A 23,317-nucleotide genomic window follows, 5' to 3' on the forward strand; every position below is an offset into this window, starting at 1 on the left:
ATTAGATGACAACAGAAGAAACCACAATGAAAAACAACCATCATAGTGATCACAACAAAGTTTCAAAGTTAGAGCATTTTTTGGGCTGGGGGTGCGATTTGCAAAAGTTATTTTTTAATAGTTAACAAATTGACCTTGTTTGAAATTTAATGGCATCAATTAGTATAGCATCATACGTAGAAGTAATCTGACCAAGTTTGGTCAAAATCAGTCCAGTATTTTTGGATACAAGATGATTCAGAAGCTAACACAGAACACACACACACACACACATATATGTACAAATGAACATTAACATCCACAAAATTTCCATTTGTTTTTTTTGGTTTCTTAGGTGTCAAAACGCCAAGATCTGGTGAAAACTGTATATGCCCAAATTGGACCATTACAATACTTTCCCTTCTAGAGGTATAGCACTATCTAGATGGGAAAGTATTATATATATATATATATATATATTGAAAAATTCTGATTAAACAACAATGCGAATTGTTTAATAATACTGTGGACATGATGTGTTTTCTTTAAAGCATAATATAATCTTAAAAAGAAAATTATAAATCTTTTTTCCCAGAGAGTTAATAATCCACTAGTTGACTCTACATTGAAAATTAAGTTAAAAACCAATAGACTAATTATTTATATTAATTTATTCATTTTGGGCTGTGGTAAACTGTAGGTTCAAGGTTTCTGTTACTGTTTTGAAGATATTACAAGATCAAGAAGTAAAAAAATAAAAATTATTTTTGAAAGACTCACTGTTAATTGAGCACAGAAACACCTGATTCTTTCATTAAGTCTATAAATGCATAGGAGTTACGGTCTATACTAGCTGCCACTCACACTTTTACCCCAATTGACTAATAAACATATATTTTAACCTGGCTGCAGATAGCATTATATTTCCAAAACGGCTACTCCAATTTTCACAAAGTCAAATTTTCTACTCAATTTTCTATCTTAATACAGAAGTACATGTTGAGTTAAAAATATAAAAATTGCAGAAAACAAATGCCATTTATTCTAAGCCAAAATATCCTTTAGTCTTTAAAGAAAACTTTAAAGACTTAGCGTTCATGAAATAACTATAATTACTAATCGATCTATAGCATCCTCTCATCAGTTAATTAAGTTTTACTCTTTTTGCTTATTTGCGATTTCTACAATGCAATAACAAACGTATGAAGATAATAAATAACAAGCCTATAAGCCAAAATAGAGTCCAGTAATTGGGTGGGAAAATGTAGAATTAATTAAAGAAAGAGATAAAATTTGTTAAAATTTTTATGAACATTTCTATACATTGAACTGGTTAGTTTCATTAAAAATGGTTTAAGCAGTTAAGGGAGTGATGTCTAACAGACATGTTTAAAGTGATCTAGAGTAAATGATGCCTAATACTGTAAGTGAAACACAATAAATAAAAATCTACATTTCAATTATGCTTATTTTATCTTTAAGATTATTCAACTGTTGGTAAAAATAAGTTAAGAGTAAATCAGTAACAACTCTTACAAGGATATGACTTAAAAAATACTATTCTTTGAATGTAGGAACCTTTTTTTTAATATAACCATAAAAGAATTATAATCTGGATAATAATTACATACTTACTTTATGTATCTGCAAGTAAATAATAAATCAAACAAGCAACATTTTTAATTTATATATTACAAAGGGGATCAGGGTCAAATAGTTAGCAACAAATAACAAAAGGTTGATGAAACTGGAAAAATCCCTTAGTTTAAATCTAGCTTCAGATTATAATAATGTTTGTTATGTTTTACTTTTTTAAGACTAAATAAAACTGTAATTCATTAGGCCTTTTTAAAACCGACAATAAAAATATAAATGTTAGGCCACTTTCCCATGAATTTATTTAATACTTATTTTAAAAGTAATATTTTTTTATTTATTAAATGAACAACTAAATAAAAAGAAAAACAAACAAAATGGTTTTGAACCAATTCCCAATAATTTATTAATCAGAAAATATTTCACATAATCCTCCATTTTCAAAAAATAATAAAGAAAAACCACAAAGCACCTGGCTAACATCACAATTAATAAAAAATATAATAATATAAAATGTATAATTACAATAAGTACAGATGGACATTATATGTAATAATAATATTTTTCAGTCTTAATCTTTAATACAAAATAAAACTCTTTTAATTTCATGTAAAAATATTCAAGTTTTGCAGTTATCAAAAAAATACTGAACAATACATAAAGACTAAGACAAAATAAGACTACATTACAAATAAATCACAAAGTTTTGTATCTACAATTTCTACCTTTACAATATGTGGTATCCATGTAATCTGAATTTTTTTACAGGAAAAAATGCAAATAGCAAGTAAACCAAAAATGCATTCACAAAGGCCTAATATTTTATAATTTTTTTTATTTAATTGATAATGGAAATTAATTACAAGAATGATATTTGAAATAAAGAGATTGCCTTTTAAGAGTATACCTTCAAACAATGTTTGTGTGTATCCATCTTTTCATCAAAATTATGCAATATTCCATAATCTAGTTAAACTGAATTTTTTTCAAATCACTAAAAATGTGGATTAAAAATTCAATTAATTTATCGATTTTCATTTTTTTGACATTATTGAAATACTTAAGTTCATTTCTTCTTTTTTGTACTATTTAGACAAATTTTAAATGACTTATTCTAACAGTTATAATCTGGTCCAAAATAGTGTAATATTTACAAGTAAAAGCACCTTATCAGAAAATGCATTATCCAATCTATGCAATGGCTGAACTGTGACACCCAAACACTGCCTCTCAATAAAAACTTGTCACAGAGACTATCCAGTTTTATCAAAAGTACTTATTATTGATACCTACAAGGGACGTTCAATAATTAACCAGAAAAATTGATGTGAGAAAAAAAACAGTTCAACCAATGATAATGAAACTTTTTGAGAGTCAAGTTGGCAACCTTGAGAACACATTTAATCAGCTGTTTGATCATAATTAATCTAAATATAACCTCTTTTATTGATTTCAGAAAGTCAGCTCCACTTGAATCATGTATGCCGGAAAAGCAATGTTCAGTGATAAGATTTTTGCTATCAGAAGGTGTGAAATAGGCAAAAATTTACTCAAGAATGCTGAAACAGTATGGTGAAACGTGTTTAAACTGTAGTAACGTGTATTAAGTGGGTGGAACAGTTTAATTCGGGCAGAACAAGTATGATTGATCTCCATCGCTATGGAAGACCAGTTGAAGTTTTGACTACTGTGCTGCATCAGATAAATGTTACCTTTTCACAAATACAGGTGAGTCAAAATTTCCCAAATTGCTAGTTTGTGTAATATTAGTGTTGGAGCTGCACATTCAATCATTCATGATGTGCTAAATTATCAAAAATGTGTTCGAGATGGGTTCCAAGACATCTGACTCAAGCCCATAAAGAGACACGAATTCACATTTGTACTGATCTCAAAGAATGATTTGAAGTGGAAGTTTCAAACTGTCTAGATTGTTACTTTTTTCTCACCTTCTTGATCATTTCACCTGTGATGAAACATGAATACACCATTTCGAGCCCAAATCCAAATGACAAAGTCTAAAGTGGAAAGATCTGGATTTGCCCACAAAAAAAATTCAAAACTCATTAGCCAGTAAAGTGATGTTGATGGTTTTCCAGGACTCGCAAGGCCCTTTGCTAGGTCACTAAAAGTGACCTTGCAAACATGCTCCAACAGAAAGTGAAACTTGCAATAAGGCAAAAAAGTCAGGGCACTCTCAAAAGGTGTGATTTTCTTGCATGATAATGCGCGCCCCCACATCTCTCAGAGAATGGGAAAAACACTCAAGAAGTATTGCCACATCTTCCTTACAGCCCAGACTTCCCCCGTCTGTTTTTCATTTGTTCAGCTCACTCAAAAACTTTTTACAAGGCAACAAGTTTGACAACAATGAAGTGGTCAAAAAAACGGTACATGAATGGTTCAAACAGCAAGGTTCTATGCTGAAGGAATCAGAAAACTCACAGAACAGTGGGACAAGTCAAAATGTTGCTGGAGACTATGTTGAAAAGAAGCTTCATTGTTATTGAATAAATAATCTTTTCTCTACATCAATTTATCTTGTTAATACTGAACACCCTTCATAGATTAAAAATTATTTATGAAATCCTGCAAACATATATTTATTTATTTACATATGTTATGTTTATTTTTTTCTTAACATAAAATCAGTTAAGAGAACTGATTTTTAAAGAACTAAAATCAGTTTTTATTTCTTGTTCCTGATCGAGGGTAGGATATTTAAACACAAAAAATATTAATGTCAATAAGTCTAAAATAAAATAGTAAAGCCACAATATAGTTTAACTTTAGAATTCTACCCCTACAATTAATATATAAACTGCAAAATTCCAATATTAGTGCCTCAACTTTTTAAATAACATGGAAATAATTGTTTTATTTATTTATCAACATTTTTTTTAATTTTATATAATAGAATAAAATAATAAATAACAATAATTAATAATCTGTAACATTACTAATAATAATTTATATAAAATGATCAACACAAATAATACTATAATTACGCATGATTTATTTCAAATTAGTTTTTGTAATAAAATTTATGAGTGTTAAACTAAGTAAATGAATTTTCAGGTTTTAAGTCAAGCATTTAAATGTGTTAAGTTCAAGAAGTATTTCATATTATTACATGACAACTGCATTATTATATACTATAAACAGTAAAAAAAATTATAACTGTGAAACAAAAATATCTTTATTAAATTTATTTTGTGTCTAAATTGGATTAAACCATCCAAATGCCAGATTTACAGAGTTCTTTTAGACAGTCAAGCCAATAATTTTATCCCTGTATGATAAAGATGCTTAAAAATTTATTTTAAATAAATTATACCAAAAACCTTAATTTTTTTTTCTTAATTCATAACAAACCAATTACAAGTAGCGGTGGAATTTAAACAAAAGCAGCATAAATGAGAATGTTTAAACCAACAGTAGGATTAGTGACTGTTAATATACAACACACAAAAGTTATTATATAAAATTTACTAACTCTTCAAAACTAATCTATTTCAAATATGTTGAAGAACATTTTTAACTCATTGATGAATTTATAAAATCACAACTGCAATTACTAATACATTACCATTTATATACAGTAAGCAGTCGTTTGAGGACTGCTTGACATTATTTTGAACTTAACGACTGTTAATGATTTTATTTTTTGAGAACATTTAATAATGTTTGTCACATAATATGTAAATATTGTTCGTTTGTTATTGATTTGAGTTGGCCATGAAATCATAGTTTGTTTGGAGTGTAAAGGAATGCTTTATTTTATTTATTTGGTTTTTTTTATAATACTGTATTTATTGATGTGTTGCATAGTACGTAAATGGGCCGACAACATTGTGCGTTTATCATCGTTTTTAGTTGTTTGTGACATTTAGATCATAACACTATACTTATTGTTTTGTTTTATTTTTTCCGGTAATATTTATTAGCGAGTTGCTATAATACGCAAAGTGAGTAGTGCGTTTCAAATATTGAGTGAAATCGATCTCGAAATTAGGAATGTTCAATCTGATAGTGATTTGTGTACTAACAGTTCTAACTTTAATTTAACTAAAATTTGTTAATTTCTTGTCAAAAAACATGATTCCCATGGTAAAACTGTTTTTCGATTTTGATTTAAAAGATTTCAAACTCATTTTTTATTATTTTTTTTTTACTTCTGTTTTTAGATAATTTAATCTTTAGGAAAATTTCAAATAAGATATGACCACAAAAATATTTCTAGTAGATAGTGCACACTGGTTTTCCTACAATTACAAAAAAACTGCTAAAAAATATTGGTAATAGAAAATTTTATAACATTTTTAGCACAAGCTTACAAATAGTCGCCATATGGCACTGTAAAGCTTTTTTTGACCTACAGTAATATAAGGATGCGATTTTTTTTTTTTTTTTAACTATCTCCAAAAAAGGTCTGGTCGTCCTCAGACTTTACCTTAAGGGTTAATGAAAACGATGGATATATCTGCAACTGCAGTGGACACATTACAGCAATTTTTTTATATTACATCCATTAATTGTATGTCTGTAAACTAAAATTCAACTAATTTAACTGTTTAAGTATCTTAACAGAAACAGTTGACCGTATAATCATGTTGAAAATTAATCAAGAATTTTTCTTAAATGTTTAACTGTATAGGGATAATTCTAGTAATATAAATGAACCAAGGTTTTTAAATAATTAGGAATTTAAAAAAATTACACTTTCAATCTCAAAGACTTACCTGCTTAAAATTCAAATCATATACCTTTGGAAATACAAAACTGAAAAAAATTAAATGCTTTAAAATACTTAAATCTACAGGAAAACTTATTCAATGAACAGCACAGAGTCAATTAAATATAACTAAACAAAGTTAATCAATAAATTTAGAAGAAAAGACTTGGACACTGTAAGTTATTAACGATACAAAAAAGATTAAAAAATTCTAGTACGGGCAAGTTAATATGAAGGGAAAAAATAAATAACGCTTAGAAGACAGCAGTTCAAAAGCAAGATATATGTCGGGAGGAGTAAAAATCAAGTAGTTAACTAAAGTTAACATGAATGAAAAGAAAATTTTATCAAATCGTATTAATTCCTACACTTGGACAAAAGCAAGGAGGTTAAAAAATAAAAATAGACTTTATATTATGCCCCACTCAAAACTATATTAACTGCACAAGTGTCAAAGTCACTGGACAGTTAAGGTTTTTAAAAAAGCTAATCGTCTAAATTTGTAAGGACAATTATATAACTACCTTAACTAATTATAATTTGTGTACTTTTAAAAAAAAAGGATAAAATTTTACGAAGTATGTATATCTGACATTTTCAATAATTATCCTAAATTAAACTACAATATACAATTTACATTTTAAAAAAAAATGTTACCTTATCTTGTAATAAAGTTAGAAAGTACAACTTTTATCATTTTCCTCTAAATTATCAAACTGAAAAAATAAGTTAACTAACTTAAAATATTTGAATGGTTCACAGTTTTCTAAATAGGTATAAAAATCATTAACAAAACTCATAATAAGAAAAAAACTTAAATCTTAAAAAAAAAAAACAGATAAATTTTAAGCTTACATCATATTAACAGGACGTTTAAGTATTACGTAGTTGGAGTGTTATCAGCTAATTTGAAAAAAAAGAGGTATATAAACTTCTACAGAGATGGATTCCCTGAAAGATTAATATGTATTACCAGCAACAATTTTTTTTTAAAGTTATATATTTCCCTAAAACAAAAATAAATAATTTGGAACGTGCACTAATCAACATAATCTGAACAAATAAACACCAAAAAATGCATGCGTTATTACAGCACAATCAATAAAACAACAAATTTGTCTTTTGACAATAATAAACTTAATTTACAATAAGTAAACACTAGAAAAGTAATAATACACAGGTTGTAAAACATAAATAAAAAACATTACATTTGTACTAAATTTACTAAATAATTAATAATTAAAAAAAAATACTTCAAAAAGAATATTTTAATATTTACGTATGTATAATTTACAGTATACAATAAAAATTTGTAATAAATCGTACTATTATTACAAATTTATATAGTTCAATCTTTGTTATTATAACAAAGATCACAGAATTGATTTCTAATTAACCTCAAAAAAAGACCTATAATAAATACATCTATAATGAAATAATAAAATAATCCACTTTAAATGGTTGACATATACCATTAAATAATAATAAATACTATTAATATTCTATCAACAAAGAAAATAATAAATATGAATGAACCAACAAACAAACAAACAAATACTGATATATTTTTTTAAATGATTATCAAAATTGATAATAATAAACATAAACAATCAAATAAACCAACAAAATTTCATAAAAATCCTTGCGTAACAATAAAACTGGGGGGGGGGGGAAAGTTAATATTTAAAGAATACTTAAAATAATAAGTAACTTTATGCACAACATAAGTATTTTTATAAATATTTATATATGAATATGTGTAAAACACATGTTCTAGTATGTGTGTATATGTGCTTGTATCGGTTTAATGACATATTCATAATAAAATATTCCAATTCAAACAGTATATTATCATCATCACCATAACATAAATCAATCTAGATCAACCCAAAACTCAATGATGTTACAGTTTACATAAACAAAATAAGAGCGGAATAAATGCTCCTATAGCGACAAATACCGGTAGCATAATTGATGAATCATCTACTGAATACGGATCTGGTGTACGTGGACCACTCGGACGACGTGTTTTAACGTTTTGTTTTTCTTCTGAATCTTCTACCGTTTTCCATTCTTCCATATCTGGCATCGGTGGAAGTTTAGGAATATCTGAAATAAAGTAAAGAAAAGATAGATATTATATTGAAAATATAGTCTTTTGATTGACATCTGAGTATTTTATTAATGAAATATTTGATAGAAAACCTAAGCATAAAAAAATCATGAGATAAAATAAACTGTTAAAGAAATTAAATTTACTTTGTCAACGCTCAAGAGTAACTTTTTTGATTCTTTCTTCTTTAAATTTCAGCTTTTGAAATCAACACCTAATTAAGTCAGTAAATTGGTAATTATTTTTAATTTGCCGCTGACTTCAGAGTCTAAATTTAAAGTTTATAATCAATCATTTTTTTCTACTGTTTTTTTTTTAATTATTCTATTATACTATAACAGAAAGACATCAAGCTATATTTTTATAGAAATTCAATACTCTTTGCAAATTATGATGACTAGAATAAATTATTATGATTGGCTAATTAATAATAATAAATAATAATGAAGACTAATTGTAAAAAATGTCTTCAGATTTTTTACACAGACAATGTAATTTTTTATTTAAAACTTTCTCATTTTACCTAAAAAAACGTTGAAATAGAATCAATGGAAATTCATTTACGAAATAAGTCATAAAAATCTGATATAGTAAGATTTCAACAAAATATATTTAAACACAGGTTGAGTTAAGAACCTCCTTGTACTTAAAATCTGTTAAAAGTGCTTCTCAATCTAAAATTAAAATAACTAAATTCATATGAATGACTAAGGGGAATGTACGACTGAGTCCAGGACAAGGAAAAGACACACATATTGTACAGAGATGCATGGCGATAGCAACATAAAGATAAGAAGTAAAGAATAACAATAGTGGAAAATACAATAATTACAAAAACATAGCAGAAAAATATAGTAAGTAGATTTAGATGGTTCAAATATGTTGTTTACAAAAATACTGTACAGTAAACATTTACTGCACAAAATCTATAAATCATGACAATCTAAGATAAAATCCATATAATTCAGGGTAATTTGGACCCATGTAAAAATAGGAGTTTTTTTTAAGCAGTCTTAACCATGATTTTTTGATGAAATGGGTTTTCTGAGCAAGTCTTGTTAGTGAACCTGAAACGTAACCTTTCAGAGATGAGAATTTTAGTGATTTCAACTTAAAAGATGTCTTTTCTTTCCCCCCCCCCAAAAAAAAACTGGGACTTTTAAATTACCTACCTGTTTTTTTTAAGATGATGAGATGGATCTTGATTTATTCTTCCTCACAAACAAAGACAGCAATTTTATTAACATCCTCTTTATTTAATAATTTTTTTCTATTAACAAATATTTTTAAATACTGATTTATTTGTATTTATTTCCTAGCCAAACTTATATTATATATTATTAAAAATATTTTTAGTATATTATATACTTCTTCTATTTAAAAAAAATCAAACTTAGCATTTACATTTAATAAGTATTTAAAATAATACTATTATTTTGGAAAAATAGAATATTATTCTTTAAAAACTATATCGATGTTAAAGTTGTGAAGCAAGAATAATTTTTATTGAATTTTACTGCAACAATGCATGAACGAATCTAAAAACTCTCCATCATTAATGTGGCTTCTATTCAGGTGCATTTGTAAAATACCAGGTCTTCGAGAATTATCTGAACTTTGATGTCTTATTAGAAAAAAAAAAATTATCTTATTAATCAATAGTTGGGCTCTCTTTAACAGTAACTTGTAAATTTTCCTCGTCAAATACTAGAATTGCTGTTATTGCATATGTAACCACATATGTCAGTCACCATGATGAATCCACAGATGAAAGAACAATGCGTATGGTGGTATACTGAAACAAAATCAGCTACACAAGCTCAACACAATTTTAGATTTCTGTGTATTTGTTCATGATGTGATAAATTTAAAGAAACTGGCCGTATTGAACAAAATAAGGGTGCAGACAGGCCTAGAACATCAGATGAAAAAAATGGAGATCATTTGTCAGTCTTTTGTTCACAGCTCTGGGAAGTCAACTGGGAGTGCAGCACATGAATTAAATCTTCCATTCACAATGTTTTAAAGAAATGATTAGAATTCTGTCCTTATAAATTACAAATATTGCAGCATATTACACCACAAGATCACACTGCTTGAAAGGAATTTGCTGTGGAAATGATTGAAAAAACTTAAAATGATGATTGTTATCTTAAAAACGTTATGTTCTCAAACGAGGCTACATTTCAATTGTCTGGAAAAGTGAACGCTCAGAATGTTTGAATATGGAGATCAGAGAACCCGCATGTTACACTTGACTGTATTACAGAGAGCCCAAAAATTAATGTTTAGCGTGGACTGCTTTACGATCTTGTGACTGGATCTTTTTTCTTTGTGGAAACGGCAATTAATGCAAATATCTATCTGGACTTGTTTACCCTCAGCTTGAATTGAAGAGTTACAAATCAAAATTATATGATGGAGCGACACCACATTGGGGTTTATTAGTGTGTGAATCCCATACATTCCCAAATTGCTGGATTGAACGCGATTGACTAATCGTTTGGCCACCTCACTCACCGGGTAAAATTTCACATGATTTTTTTTCTTATGGGGTTTCATCAAGGATATTGTATACAAAACTCAGTAGTCAATACTGATGATCTTAAGGAGAGGATTAATGCATTCAAACTCATAGATGTGGATATGTTACAACGAATATGGCATGAAATTGATACCGGTTGGATATTTTGTGAATTACTTATGGTGCATATATTGAATGTTTGATTACAAGTAAAAAAAAACTTTCAGTTTTAATGTTTTAAAGATACAACCTATTTTTCTATCTTAATAAATAAATTATTTACTCGATATCAAACTTGTTCAGATAATTCTCAGACACCCAGTACTACTTACAACAAATAAATTTTGAATTTTTTCCCAGAAAAACATTAAATGGGGGTAAAAACCAAAACCAGTATTGTAACATGAAAACTCTAATTTTACATATGATGAAGTAATTAAAAATATACAGTTTTATAGGAAAATTAAAGATATTTTAAGCAAAATCATTCAAAATTGCTATTTTTAAAAGTGTTGCCTTTATCTACTGGACTGATGGAAGGACATGTTCCAAAGAAAACATTACAAGAAAAAAATTTTGTGGTTGAAAGAAAAATTCACCGAAATAAATCGAACCATAACTGATTTTAGTTAGAATAAGTTAGTTGTACAACTCAAAATACAAATTTAATTTATAATACATTGTAGGCATAGAGCTAGGATAAATATACTAAGGCCAACTTTTTTATTTCTTAAAAAAAAGAAAAAAAAGGCCATAAAAATGCAAAGATGACAATGAATAATGGATTATAATTCTTTCGAAACAATGATGGAAGAACTAAAAAAGAAATATTGTTTCCAAAGTATCTTCCCTAAAAACTGATTAGACTTAAGTAATGAAGTAATGAAGTTCATTCTAGCCAGACATATTTTTTGAATCTTTTTCTTAACAAGAAACATTCTGTCACAAAACTTGTTCGTTCATGTTCTTTATATGAAACTTGTACTTTTATATAAATAACATATTGCCTAGTTAATTCAAAATTGTATTCTTTTACATCAATATAAAAACTTAATGAATGATTAACCTAAATTAAAAAGATTAAATATTAATAATACAAAAATGGACTACTCAGTAGAGATGCAAAGAACAGAGAGAAGAATTCTAAGAATATGCATAAATAAAAGATGATTTACTGATGGGGGAGAATGGAGACTCATACCAAACCAAGAGATACATGAAGACGTAGAACCAGCTCTAGATTACTTTAGAAAGAAAAGAATCGCCTTATTTGACACATAATAAGAACAGAACTGAACAGGCTCATCAGGAAACTGGTCGAAAAATACTGGAAAATGTCCAAAACACCGACCTGGATCACCGAAATTAAAAAAAATATGCAAGAACTAGAAATCACAATAGAAGATTTAAGAAACAAAACACAATATAAAAATACTAAAAGAAGAAAATCCAGATTTAAAATTAAAGAAAAGAAAACAACAACAAGGGTTTGTTCAGAACTCAGAAAAGCAAGATCTGACAGAATGAAGTATTTTTTTTTCCTGTTTAGCCTCCGGGAATTACTGTTCAGATATTACTTCCGAGGATGAATGAGGATGATATGTATGACTGTAAATGAAGTGTAGTCTTGTACAGTCTTAGTTCAACCATTCCTGAGATGTGTGGTTAATTGAAATCCAACCAACAGAGAACACCGGTATCCATGATCTAGTATTCAAATCTGTATAAAAGTAACTGCCTTTACTAGGACTTGAACGCTGGAACTCTTGGCTTCCAAATCAGCTGATTTGGGAAAACGCGTTCACCACTAGACCAACCCGGTGGGTTGGAATGAAGAACTGAGAAGCAAACAAGAGAAAAAATAAAAAGAAAAGACGAACCAGAGTTGACTAAAGTGGTCCCCTGAGACCTCAAAAAAAAAAAAAAAAGGACTAATTCTTAAACAAAACATTCTCTAATTATGTGAGTATGTGTATATTTATTCTATCTAGCATCTTTATATTACAAGGAATTAGCTATCAACCAAAATGTAATTCAGGAATTGTACAAAATTATAAATGCATGTTTTGTTCCAATTAGGTTCACACATCATACAAAATTTAACAGTGCAATGCAAATTCATGTCATTGATTTACTTTTTACTTAGTTTGTTGGTGAATTAATTTATCTTTCTTCTCTATTTTATTAATATTAATTTTATATTAAAACGTTTTTGAAAATCTTTTGATAAATGATATATTTCTACTTTGATAGAAACAGGTTTTCAAATTATCCTTGTCATTACTCTTTTTTTTATCTTAAACCATGCCAGCAACTTTTTTAATCTTTGAAATCTTCAGATTAATGTTAGCACTTATAAATAACAGCATAACGGCTCTTCATATATAAAAAATTATGTTGCATAAAATGAACTAAAGTAATTAAAAAAAAAACAACAATAAATAATTAGTTAAAACAAAATAATAATATATTACAAATTACCAGAAACTTTTCCTTTCACAACATAGACAGCATTGATTTTTGGATTATCTCTGTAACCCTGAAACAAATATTATATGCATTCATCAGTGACAGAACAGTGAAGTAAGTCATAATTCAAAATTGATTTACTAAAACTCTTAAAAGTGACATAACCCTCTGTGTTATCTACAGTAATTTTGACATAATCTGTTTTTGATGAAAAAATTTTTTTTCTACAGTCAATCAAATTTTAGACCAGATGTTTTTTCTAACTCATGTATGAATCATGAATCCTTATTAATGGTTAAAGCAATTTGTATGAACTAAAGAAGTAAAGCAGTATCGATACATCAGTGAAGAGATAAAGATTACAATCACTGCAGTTATCACTAAAGAGGCAAGACAAAGAACAATTCAGCCTTTGGAAAGATAATAGTAAAGTAATCTGATCTTTAGTGAAGTACAGAGACATCCTAACCCCCGGAGGAGAAAATACACATGCCTTGTGATGATCCCAGTCACCACGCCACCCCTAACGTTCCTAGCCCTGACGGGCTTATTGGAAGTTATCTTTTAGACCCTCTCAACTTGATAAACAACATAGTCAACAGTTTAGCCTCTGTCAGAATGCCACCAATGCAAATACATTGACAGACATTTCCATCAGTATATTTGCACAACCTACTGCCTTTGTATGGCCTCTTCCAACCATGAACACCTACCATAACTTACAACCCTTAACTATCAAATTAGCCAATTCACAGAAGTGCGATTCCTGCATCTTCCTCTACACCAAAGGTTTCAAACAAAATCTCTTCCTACATCTAACTTCAATTACACTATGTGCTCAGATCATTACTCAATTGAGTCTTTAAACACCAAACATACTATTCTCATACGAACAAGTTGATCACAAAATGACAATTTTGTCTTACAATTCAATTTACTCAAAGTCCTCTTGATGTCCTTAGAAATCAAAGTACAAATTCACAAATTAAATATGCCTTTAATGAAAACATAGCCTATCTCTCTCTCTCCCTGCTCTGGTCCACTTTCAGGAGCAAAGTCAATGCCTACAACCCCCCCACACTGCAATTCCTTCACATAGTTCTCCACACATCCACCTCATCCTAACAGCGAATATCTCAGCTAATCAGGGCTTGATGCCAAATCGCCTATCTCGATGATGTAAGCACCCAGGCAGGGGCCTAGCCACCTGGGTTGCTATTCTATCTATACATTTATAACAGCATCAGACTCCCTCAGCCATCCTCCACACGGATAATAATCTAAGGAAGCTAGCAAATATATTCCATTACCTTTTGGTTTTCCAATTAACTTGCAGATCAAAACCAAAATTGATCCTTGCAAGCTCTCTGGCTAATTTGGTAGGCTCAGTTTTGTACCTGGGGCAGACATACAAGTCATGGCGCATATCATCAATGGCCCTACACTCCAGACACAAGCCTGAATTAATCAAATCAAATTTGGCTAACCTATCCTGAAAAGCACCATGTTCAGAAAGAAACTGTATAATATGCTGAATGGGATTTCAAAAATCTATTGAGACTGAAAGTAATCTTTAATTGACTAAAAAAAAAGAGCTAAGCTAAACTGCCATGGATTAGAAATAGATTAGAAAACAAGAAAGCCTAAAAATTTAACAAAAAATTACTTAAGTTTAAAACTAGGCAGTAAAAGTCACTTCAGCAGATGTTGAGGAATTTGTAAATAAAAAGATTAACAAATGATAATGAAGAAATAATAATACTTAATATATAAAATATACTTGTTATAAAACTACAAACTTTGAATTTCTATTGGTATTTATAGAAAAAAAAACCAGGAAGAAATATTGCTTTGGGCGATCCTGGCTGAAACAAAGTTACTTCAAAATCAGTCTAAACCACTATAATTTTGTTAATTTAACTTTACACTTAAAAGTAGGGTTGCCTGAAATGGTATTTCTTTTTTTTTTTGTCAACAGAAGCTATTTTTATTCTAAAAATATTGATAGAAATACTCCTGTGTAACAGTTGGTAGAGTTTTGAATGTTTTCCAATTATTTAAATTGTCAAGAGAAAAACGAGATGCAGAAAAACTAAAAACAACTGAGAACTAAGTGCTGAAAAAGATTTATGAATAGATACTGCGACAGGTGAATGGGTATGAAGAAAAAATCAAAAGCTCGCCACAGAAAAAATGATAATAAATAATTTCAAAAGGAAGTGATTCCAACAGTTAGTATATATGCACTGACTTGATAAAGAAAGACTAACTAATACGATTTTCCCAGCTAACTGTTTGGACAAAGACCTATAGATAGACTGTAATTAAGGAGGATTTGGACAAAGACCCATAGGTAGACTGAGATCAAGATGGATGGATCAGACTAGTTCTAACTTAGAAGTTATTAAAGTTGAAAACTGGAAACAAAAAGTCCTGGGTAGAAATTGGAGGCAAATGCTGTACAATTCACATGGTCTTTTAGGCCAATCTGTGTGATGAAGAATTGTCAAAAGAATCAACCAGTTAAGGATTGATATGTTCAGGGCAACACAAAGTAGAAATAGTAAATATAATACTTTGAATACCTTGAACGGCTAGAATTATGAAAACTAAATTACAGTTATAATTTCTAACAAAATATAATTTCATTTCTTTCTCTTTTAATAAAATATCTTCTAAGGTAAACTACAAGTAATGCAGAAATATACAGAGTTCGACAGTGGGAAATCAGAAACACCCTGATTTCCCACTGCTGCTGGTGAAGCGCTAATAGTACAGGGCTTGGTGTTGGCACCATTTTATAGCAGAAGTCTTGCCATTTCAATTACAACCATGGTGTGGATTTGTGAACATTGCACTTATTGAAATGTATTTTAAAAATGGTGATTCTGTTATTGAGATGTAGCGATTATTTTGTTAATACTTTTGACACACCATGGCAGTTGATAAGGAGAAAATTCAGTTATGGGTGTCCTATTTTGGAGCCAATTTTCAGCTTTGAAGAAGAAACCACCAGGTAGGCCACATTTGAACACCTAAAAATATTGAAACAGTGAGACAAGCAGTTGACCACAGTGGGGCATGCCCCCATAGGGGAGCATGATAACACTAAATGGGGGGGGGGGGGGCGCGAGCATATCAAAAAGAAAATATTAAAAAACTTATTAATTTACTGAAAGTAAAGCAGAAAAAAAATACATTCTGATATAATAAATAATAAAATACACATTTATACTGATATAATATACACTTATAAATAGAATTGTATCAGTACCGCACAATGTATTTAAAAATTAACTTATCAAAACTAAATTAAAAACAAGTTTAATAATTATTAGCGATTCCTTTAGGCCTGACTTGCAGAGCAAGTTTTACGAAGGAAGGTTTAATATTAGAAATATTAAACCTTTTTACCTGAGTTATTTTCAATATTTACCCGAGATCTATATTTTGTTTTCAAAGCAGCCACAGTAGAAACATTTGTTTTGCAAAGTTGGAATGTTAAAAATGGCAACAGTATACAAAATGTTCTTGTTTTCAGTGCAGAAAACTCATCATCCACCTCTGTCCAAAATTCAATGAGCAATTTATTACTAAACTGTCTTTTGATTTCATCACTTGCTGTGAAGTCTATGAAGAATTCTTCTTCGGGAGTTGAAAGCCCTTCAGGAATATTTTGAAATGGATCTCTAACCCAATCGTAACTTGCTAGCAAGTTACCATCAGCAAGTAAATACTTATTAAAATTCTTTACCAGTATGGCCAAATGATTTTCAATGGTTACAAAAACAACTTTCACATGTTGTTCTTCAGCCTTAAGTTTTAACACATTTGCAAACATTTCTAAGTTTTTTGCTTTAAATTTCTGCTCTAAAATTCCAATTTTCTACAAAAAGCATTAACTTTATCACTCGTATCCAACATATATGTATTTGTTCCTTGGAGTTGAATATTCAAGGTATTTTATTTCTTGAATATGACAACCAAGTAGCTCAGTCACAAATAACTATCTCAAATCTTCTCGGCTTCTGGTCGGTTTTCCTCTTAATATCTTAATTCACAAACACATTGAAAAAATTTCCCACAAGAAAACCATCTTGCCTTGCAATAAAATAGTAACAATGAATGTACTGCATCCAGGTATTGAAGTCCTGTAGTGCCTTCTTTGGTATTTGACATGCGGTCAATCCCGATTGGGGTTTAAATTTAAAAAATATGAGCATCCTGTATAGGGCGTCTGTGAGGCTATTAAGCTATGTGCAGTGCCCATACAGGTGGGTACGCTAAAATTACAAAGCTACAGGAGATATTATTAAGAGCTCAACACCTTATATTATTAACAGTAACAGGTGGTTACCGTATGATTTCATGAAATCATACGGTAATTGTACGGTAGTTGAAATCAATGAAATGAGCATCTTTATTGCTATCTTGTTGCCTCATCAAGCTGAATTGAAAACAATTTGTCACGTAACTTCCTGAAAAGCTGATGCTGTACATCTTCTTCAGCTACATCACCAATTCGATGGGGAACAGTATCATTTGATAGAGGTATGAAGTGCAATTGTTTGGCAAAATTATCTACATAGTTTCTACAATCTCAACTGCAGCTGGCAAAATAAGCTTTTAACCAATGGTGTGAGGCTTTTTCATTCACAAAGCTTTTTTTTAAAAATTCATGTTTGCCTTTCATATGATTTTAATTTTAATTCGAGCAATTCTCGGGGTTTGTTAAGGTACTTACTATGAAGTGTTTCCAAATGTGGTTTAAGTTTATCAGGTTTCATGCTGTCTGCTGCCAAACCTTTTGAGCAAATGATACACAGGGGCCTTTCTTCTTCGTTTAATTCAGCACTGGTAAACCCAAAATTCAAGTATTCTTGAGAATATTTTCTGGATTTTATTTTTGAAATCATGCTTGTCTGTGCACTTCTTGATGCTTCACTATTGTATAATTTTGCTTATGCCCACTTAAAAATTTATCTATGATTCTGTATAAATCTGGCGATTAATATTTAATACCGTGAATTGAAATTAACATGCAAATTACAACATACAGATTTACAATAGATTCGATAGCAATAGGATTGACTTGACTGAGACTGGGTGGAATTGAATGAGGTGCAGCATTTATACACATTTGTGTAGACATTCCAGAATGTTTGAGATAAATCGGAACTTCTCACGAAGCCACGAGAATGTCTGATATAGCAGACATAAGACAGAGAACAATAGAGAGGTATTGATTCTCGTTTTGTCAATACAACGGATTGGTGTTGCCAAATATCAATAAATTTACTACTTATTCTTGTAAGGTTTGTAATTAAGGTCGTAGTGTAGCTTTAGTATTGAAATACTCAAAATACACTATTATTGTATGAGAAGGGAGGCGCAATGAAAATTATGATTGAAAATTGGGTCGCAAATACTGAAAGGTTGAGAAACGCTGAGTTACACAATCTCCACGTCACTCAGCTTTTAAACTTGCTGCTGCATTACAAATTTCTGATCGGACTGTAAGGAGAATTTTACATACAGACTTACATTCATCCTTACAAATAATGGACATGCAGCAGCTAAATGAACATGACTGGATTAGCTGTATCGCTTTTTGCCAGGCTATTCTGGAAATGTTCCAATGAACTCAATTCACTTGGGCTTCATCAAGTGATGAAGCCCAAGTGTTTTCATTTATTGGGTTGTGTTAACAAACAAAACTTTCAATATTGGGCAGAAAATAATTCACACAACTTCATGAGCACCCTCTGCACTGTGAGTGTGTTACATTTTGGTGCGCAGTTGCTAAATTTGGAATAATAGGGCCATACTATTTTGAGGAAGAAAGGCAATTGGTTACAGTAACTTCCAAATGTTATGCAACTCCTTGCTACCAAGACTTAAATAACTTGGAAATCAAGCCTAAAATTTATGGCTTCAACAAGATGGTAGCCACTGCTGACACAGCAAGTCAATCGATGAATTTCTTCAGAGAAATGTTTCCTGGACATCTTATTTCATAACGAAAAGACATCCGATAGCCTGCATGGTCATCCGATCTTGCAGCATGATTTTTTCTCTGGGGACATCTAAAGGCTGAAATCTTTAAACGTCAGCCAAGGCCCTTGATCGTTTAAAAGCTGCTATATATCAAACAATCGCTGCAATACCATTGGAAATGACAAGTAATAAATAATTTCAGGAAGACGTTAAAGATCTGTACTGTATAGATAGTGAAGGTTGTGGCATATCAACAACATAATTTTTAAAAATTAATAAAGGTATGTGAAATATGTAAATGGCAAAAGCTATTCTTTCAGAATATATTATATTTTTTGTAATGTCTGTTTTATTTACATTTCACATCAGGAAATTATTTATGCCAGAACCTGTATTACTTTAATAATAATAAATAGTAAATAATTTTTTTTTTGCAGAGGGAAGTGGAAATGCATTTACACACTTAGTGTCGGGCTCCCACTGATGATATTATCCAATCACTATCAGCAGACTACGGACAAACCATCCCCTTTCTACCAGGACTCGACCCAGAACCGTTTAACACATTACTTCCAGCCGAGTCCTCCTATACTAGCCTGAGAAGGCGCTACCTAATTTTCAGTACTATCCAGGTCACCCTTTTTGGTCCTGAGAATATTGCCAACGAATCGAGCTACACTCTCCCAGCTGCTCATGTTACGGAGCATCATCACAACCACGTTTTGGGGGCTCAGTGCTCCAAGATCCATCTATATTGTCCTTCAATCTGCCTCCCACCGAGCACATTTGAAAAAGGTGTGCTCAGTGTCGTCCCGTACACTGGGGCAATAGAGGCAGTCCGGGGACGGCGCTTTCCCTATGACATTGCGGTAAGCACGAAATATCGGTGACCTGTTAAAAACTGGGTCATGTAGTACTCCAACCCTCCATGCCGCTGCTCCGTCCACGGTCTGACCAAAGGGATAAACCTTGCGTTCCATCGTCCTTTGTTCTCACGTCTCTTGCCGTGGAACGAGTGCGTTCCTCGTTGGCAATGGTCTCCCGGTCTTCGCCTGCCCGTCGCCTCCTGTAGATCATCTGGCGCTCCCTTGCCAAAATAGCAATGGGTATGACGCCTGCGACCACCAGTACTGCAGGTTCGGAAACCGTCCGATACGCGGAAGTGACTCGCAAGGGTGCGGTGCGCGAGCCGCTTCCGGTTTCTTGCAGCTCTTAATGCCTGGGCCCACACTTCCGACCCGTATAACAGAATGGAATGCACCGTGGACATCAGTGATCGCCGTCTGCTGGCCTTCGGTCCGCCAACATTCGCCATGAACCGGCTGAGAGTAGTTACGGCTCTTGCAGCTTTGTCGGCGGCTCTCCGAAGCTGCTCAGCAAAGCTGAATTTCCGGTCAATGATTATACCGAGGTAAGATGCGGCCGGCTTGGTCTCGAAAACCTCCACCTTTGCTGAGTGCTAGAGACAACCTACGATCGTCCAACCAGACACTGACTCTGTGCATGGCTCGGCTGAGCCTCAGTTGAGCGCGTTCCACGTCGCGGTCTGTGACAAGTAGCGCAACGTCGTCAGCGTACCCAACCAAGACAAATTCTTCAGGTATCTCCAGCCTCAGCAAGTCATCATAGACGGCGTTCCAAAGGTTGGGGCTGAGAATCGACCCCTACGCCGCTCCTGTCGTGATCGCAGTCCTACGCCAGCCTGGTTCCTCAGGTATGCGTCCACCATTCTGAGGAGGTACTGAGGCACATGGAAGGAATGCTCCAGAGCCCGAATCATATCGCTCCACCGTGCGGAGTTGAAACCGTTTTTAACGTCCAATGTAACGAGAAGGACCACACGTCGTGAAAAATGATTGTGGTCCTCTGCTCGCCGCAATACCTCAACAACCTCTTGAATTGCATCTAGGATCGACCGACCCTGCCGGAAACCGTATTGGTTGGGTGACAGACCACCTGCCTGATTCATAGCCGCAACTAGTCTTTTCTTTAACAGCTTCTTCAATACATTCCCAGCTGTGTCAAGCATACACAATGTGCAGTAGGAGGATGGCGACTCTGGGTTTTTTCTCAAATACACTGAGCCTATGATATTCTGAATAACCATTCCTATTTGTAGTATTATAGTGGTGATTGTTTTTACATCAATTATGTTACTATTTAAAAAGAGGTTATTAATGTAAAAACATAAATGTAAATGTATAAAAGTATCCTGCTCCAGCGAATCACAGCTTTTATTGCTAGTGAACAATGTAGTATAATCTGCAAATAGAAAAAGGTTTTCCATAGGAACATAGTCACCTAGGTCACTGACATAGACCAAGAAAAGAACAGGTCCAAGAACAGACCGTTGTGGCACCCGTTCATTTATAGTCTGTGAAGCTGATGTGATAAGTTTAATTTAGAGTTCCTGATGTTTGCAACTTCGGTAACTGATGATCTACCTGTTAATAATTCAAAGCACTGATAGGCTATTTCACAAACACCCAGGGAAGCAATTTTTTCCAACAATATATTTATGCTGACACAGTTGAAAAGCTTCACCAGATCAGCAAAGCATCCTATGACTATAACATTGATAACATCTATGCATCTACTTACAAAATCAAAGCTAATTTAGTAGACTTATCATTAAAAAAACTATATTGATTTTTGTAGAAGTCTATTTTCCCTGAAAAAAAAAATCAAACTGGTCACATACTACCGTTTCAATAAGTTTTGACAAAACTGATAAAGATCTGTAGTTATCTTTAATTGTATTATCACCATTCTTAGAAACAGGTTTTTTTTAGCCACCTTGCATTTGTCAGGAAAAATTCCATTCGTCAATGATTCATTATTTACGTAAGTGGTTAATTAACTCATCGGGCAAGATTTAACAATTTTTCATACTTATACCATCGATACAAGCAGATTTTTTGGCATAAAATGGGGGAAAAATTTACAAACATTTTTCTCATTTATAATTTGAAATTTATTAAACTTTGTTTCAGAAATCAATGGAAAACCAGAAAGACAGTCTGGGTTTTACGTTACTTATATTTTGTGCTTAAAATTTTATTAACCTGAAAAGCGTTAATGACTATCCTATTTTGCTCCTTCAAAATTAATTTGTATTAATGGTATTATTTCATTTAGCCCTACTATTATGAATTATTTTCCAAGCTATCTTACTTTTATCTGAAGCATTACTCAATATACATAGAATTTTTCTGATTTATGTCTCTTTCTTTATTATATTGTAATACTTTTTATCCTAATCATTTTTAGTGCTAAGCCATTTTAAATACTGTTCTTTCATTTTGTCTTTTATATTTAATATTTTGTTACTAAGAGAAATCTTTTTCTTTGGTAAATGCAATTCTTTATTGACCAGTGGATAAGAGATATCAAGGGTGATAATAGGGTATTGATAAATTGTTCATACTTTGTATTTGCATTCGTGGCATTCTTCAACATTTCTTTTTGTTTTTTAAATTTCAATTCCGCAATGCTGGTGTCATTTATCTTTCACTTAATCTTGAAATAAATTTAGTTTTGTTATATTTGGTATAGGTATTTCTAAAACCATAGCACAATGGTCTAATATAAATGGCTGGACATTCTCAATATCGGTCAAAAAATAATCAATACATGTAGACACTGGTTCAGTAATACAGGTCTGAGAATTTATTGTAGTAACCAGACAAAAACTGTCTTAAGATATTAAGTTTTTCACACTTTTCTTTTGGGGGTAAAAAATCCAGATTAAAATCTCCGCTGATCACCATTTTATCAGTAAATTTCTGGATTCTTTCCAGGTTAAAATGTCCAAAAAACAATTTACCTTACCATTACTAGGACTTCCATATACAACTGACTAAACTTTACTTACTTTTATTACTTAGTGTAATTTTTACACTTG

General features: G+C 31.3%; 1 protein-coding gene across 1 annotated transcript in view; it reads right to left on the reverse strand.

Annotated features, from left to right (window-relative positions):
* Window positions 1–1,953: 1,953 nt before the first annotated feature.
* Window positions 1,954–23,317, reverse strand: part of LOC142324187 (malectin) — a 53,316-nt gene continuing 31,952 nt past the window's right edge. The window contains exons 3-4 of the mRNA XM_075364933.1: window positions 13,429–13,486; window positions 1,954–8,419 (exon numbers count right to left, since the gene is read on the reverse strand). Coding sequence (XP_075221048.1) covers window positions 8,214–8,419; window positions 13,429–13,486 — 264 coding nt within the window. The 3' untranslated portion in view covers window positions 1,954–8,213. The remainder of the gene's footprint in view (window positions 8,420–13,428; window positions 13,487–23,317) is intronic.

The sequence above is a fragment of the Lycorma delicatula genome, chromosome 4 (genome assembly GCF_047948215.1).
Source record: "Lycorma delicatula isolate Av1 chromosome 4, ASM4794821v1, whole genome shotgun sequence".
In the NCBI taxonomy this organism is placed as follows: Eukaryota; Metazoa; Arthropoda; class Insecta; order Hemiptera; family Fulgoridae; genus Lycorma; species Lycorma delicatula.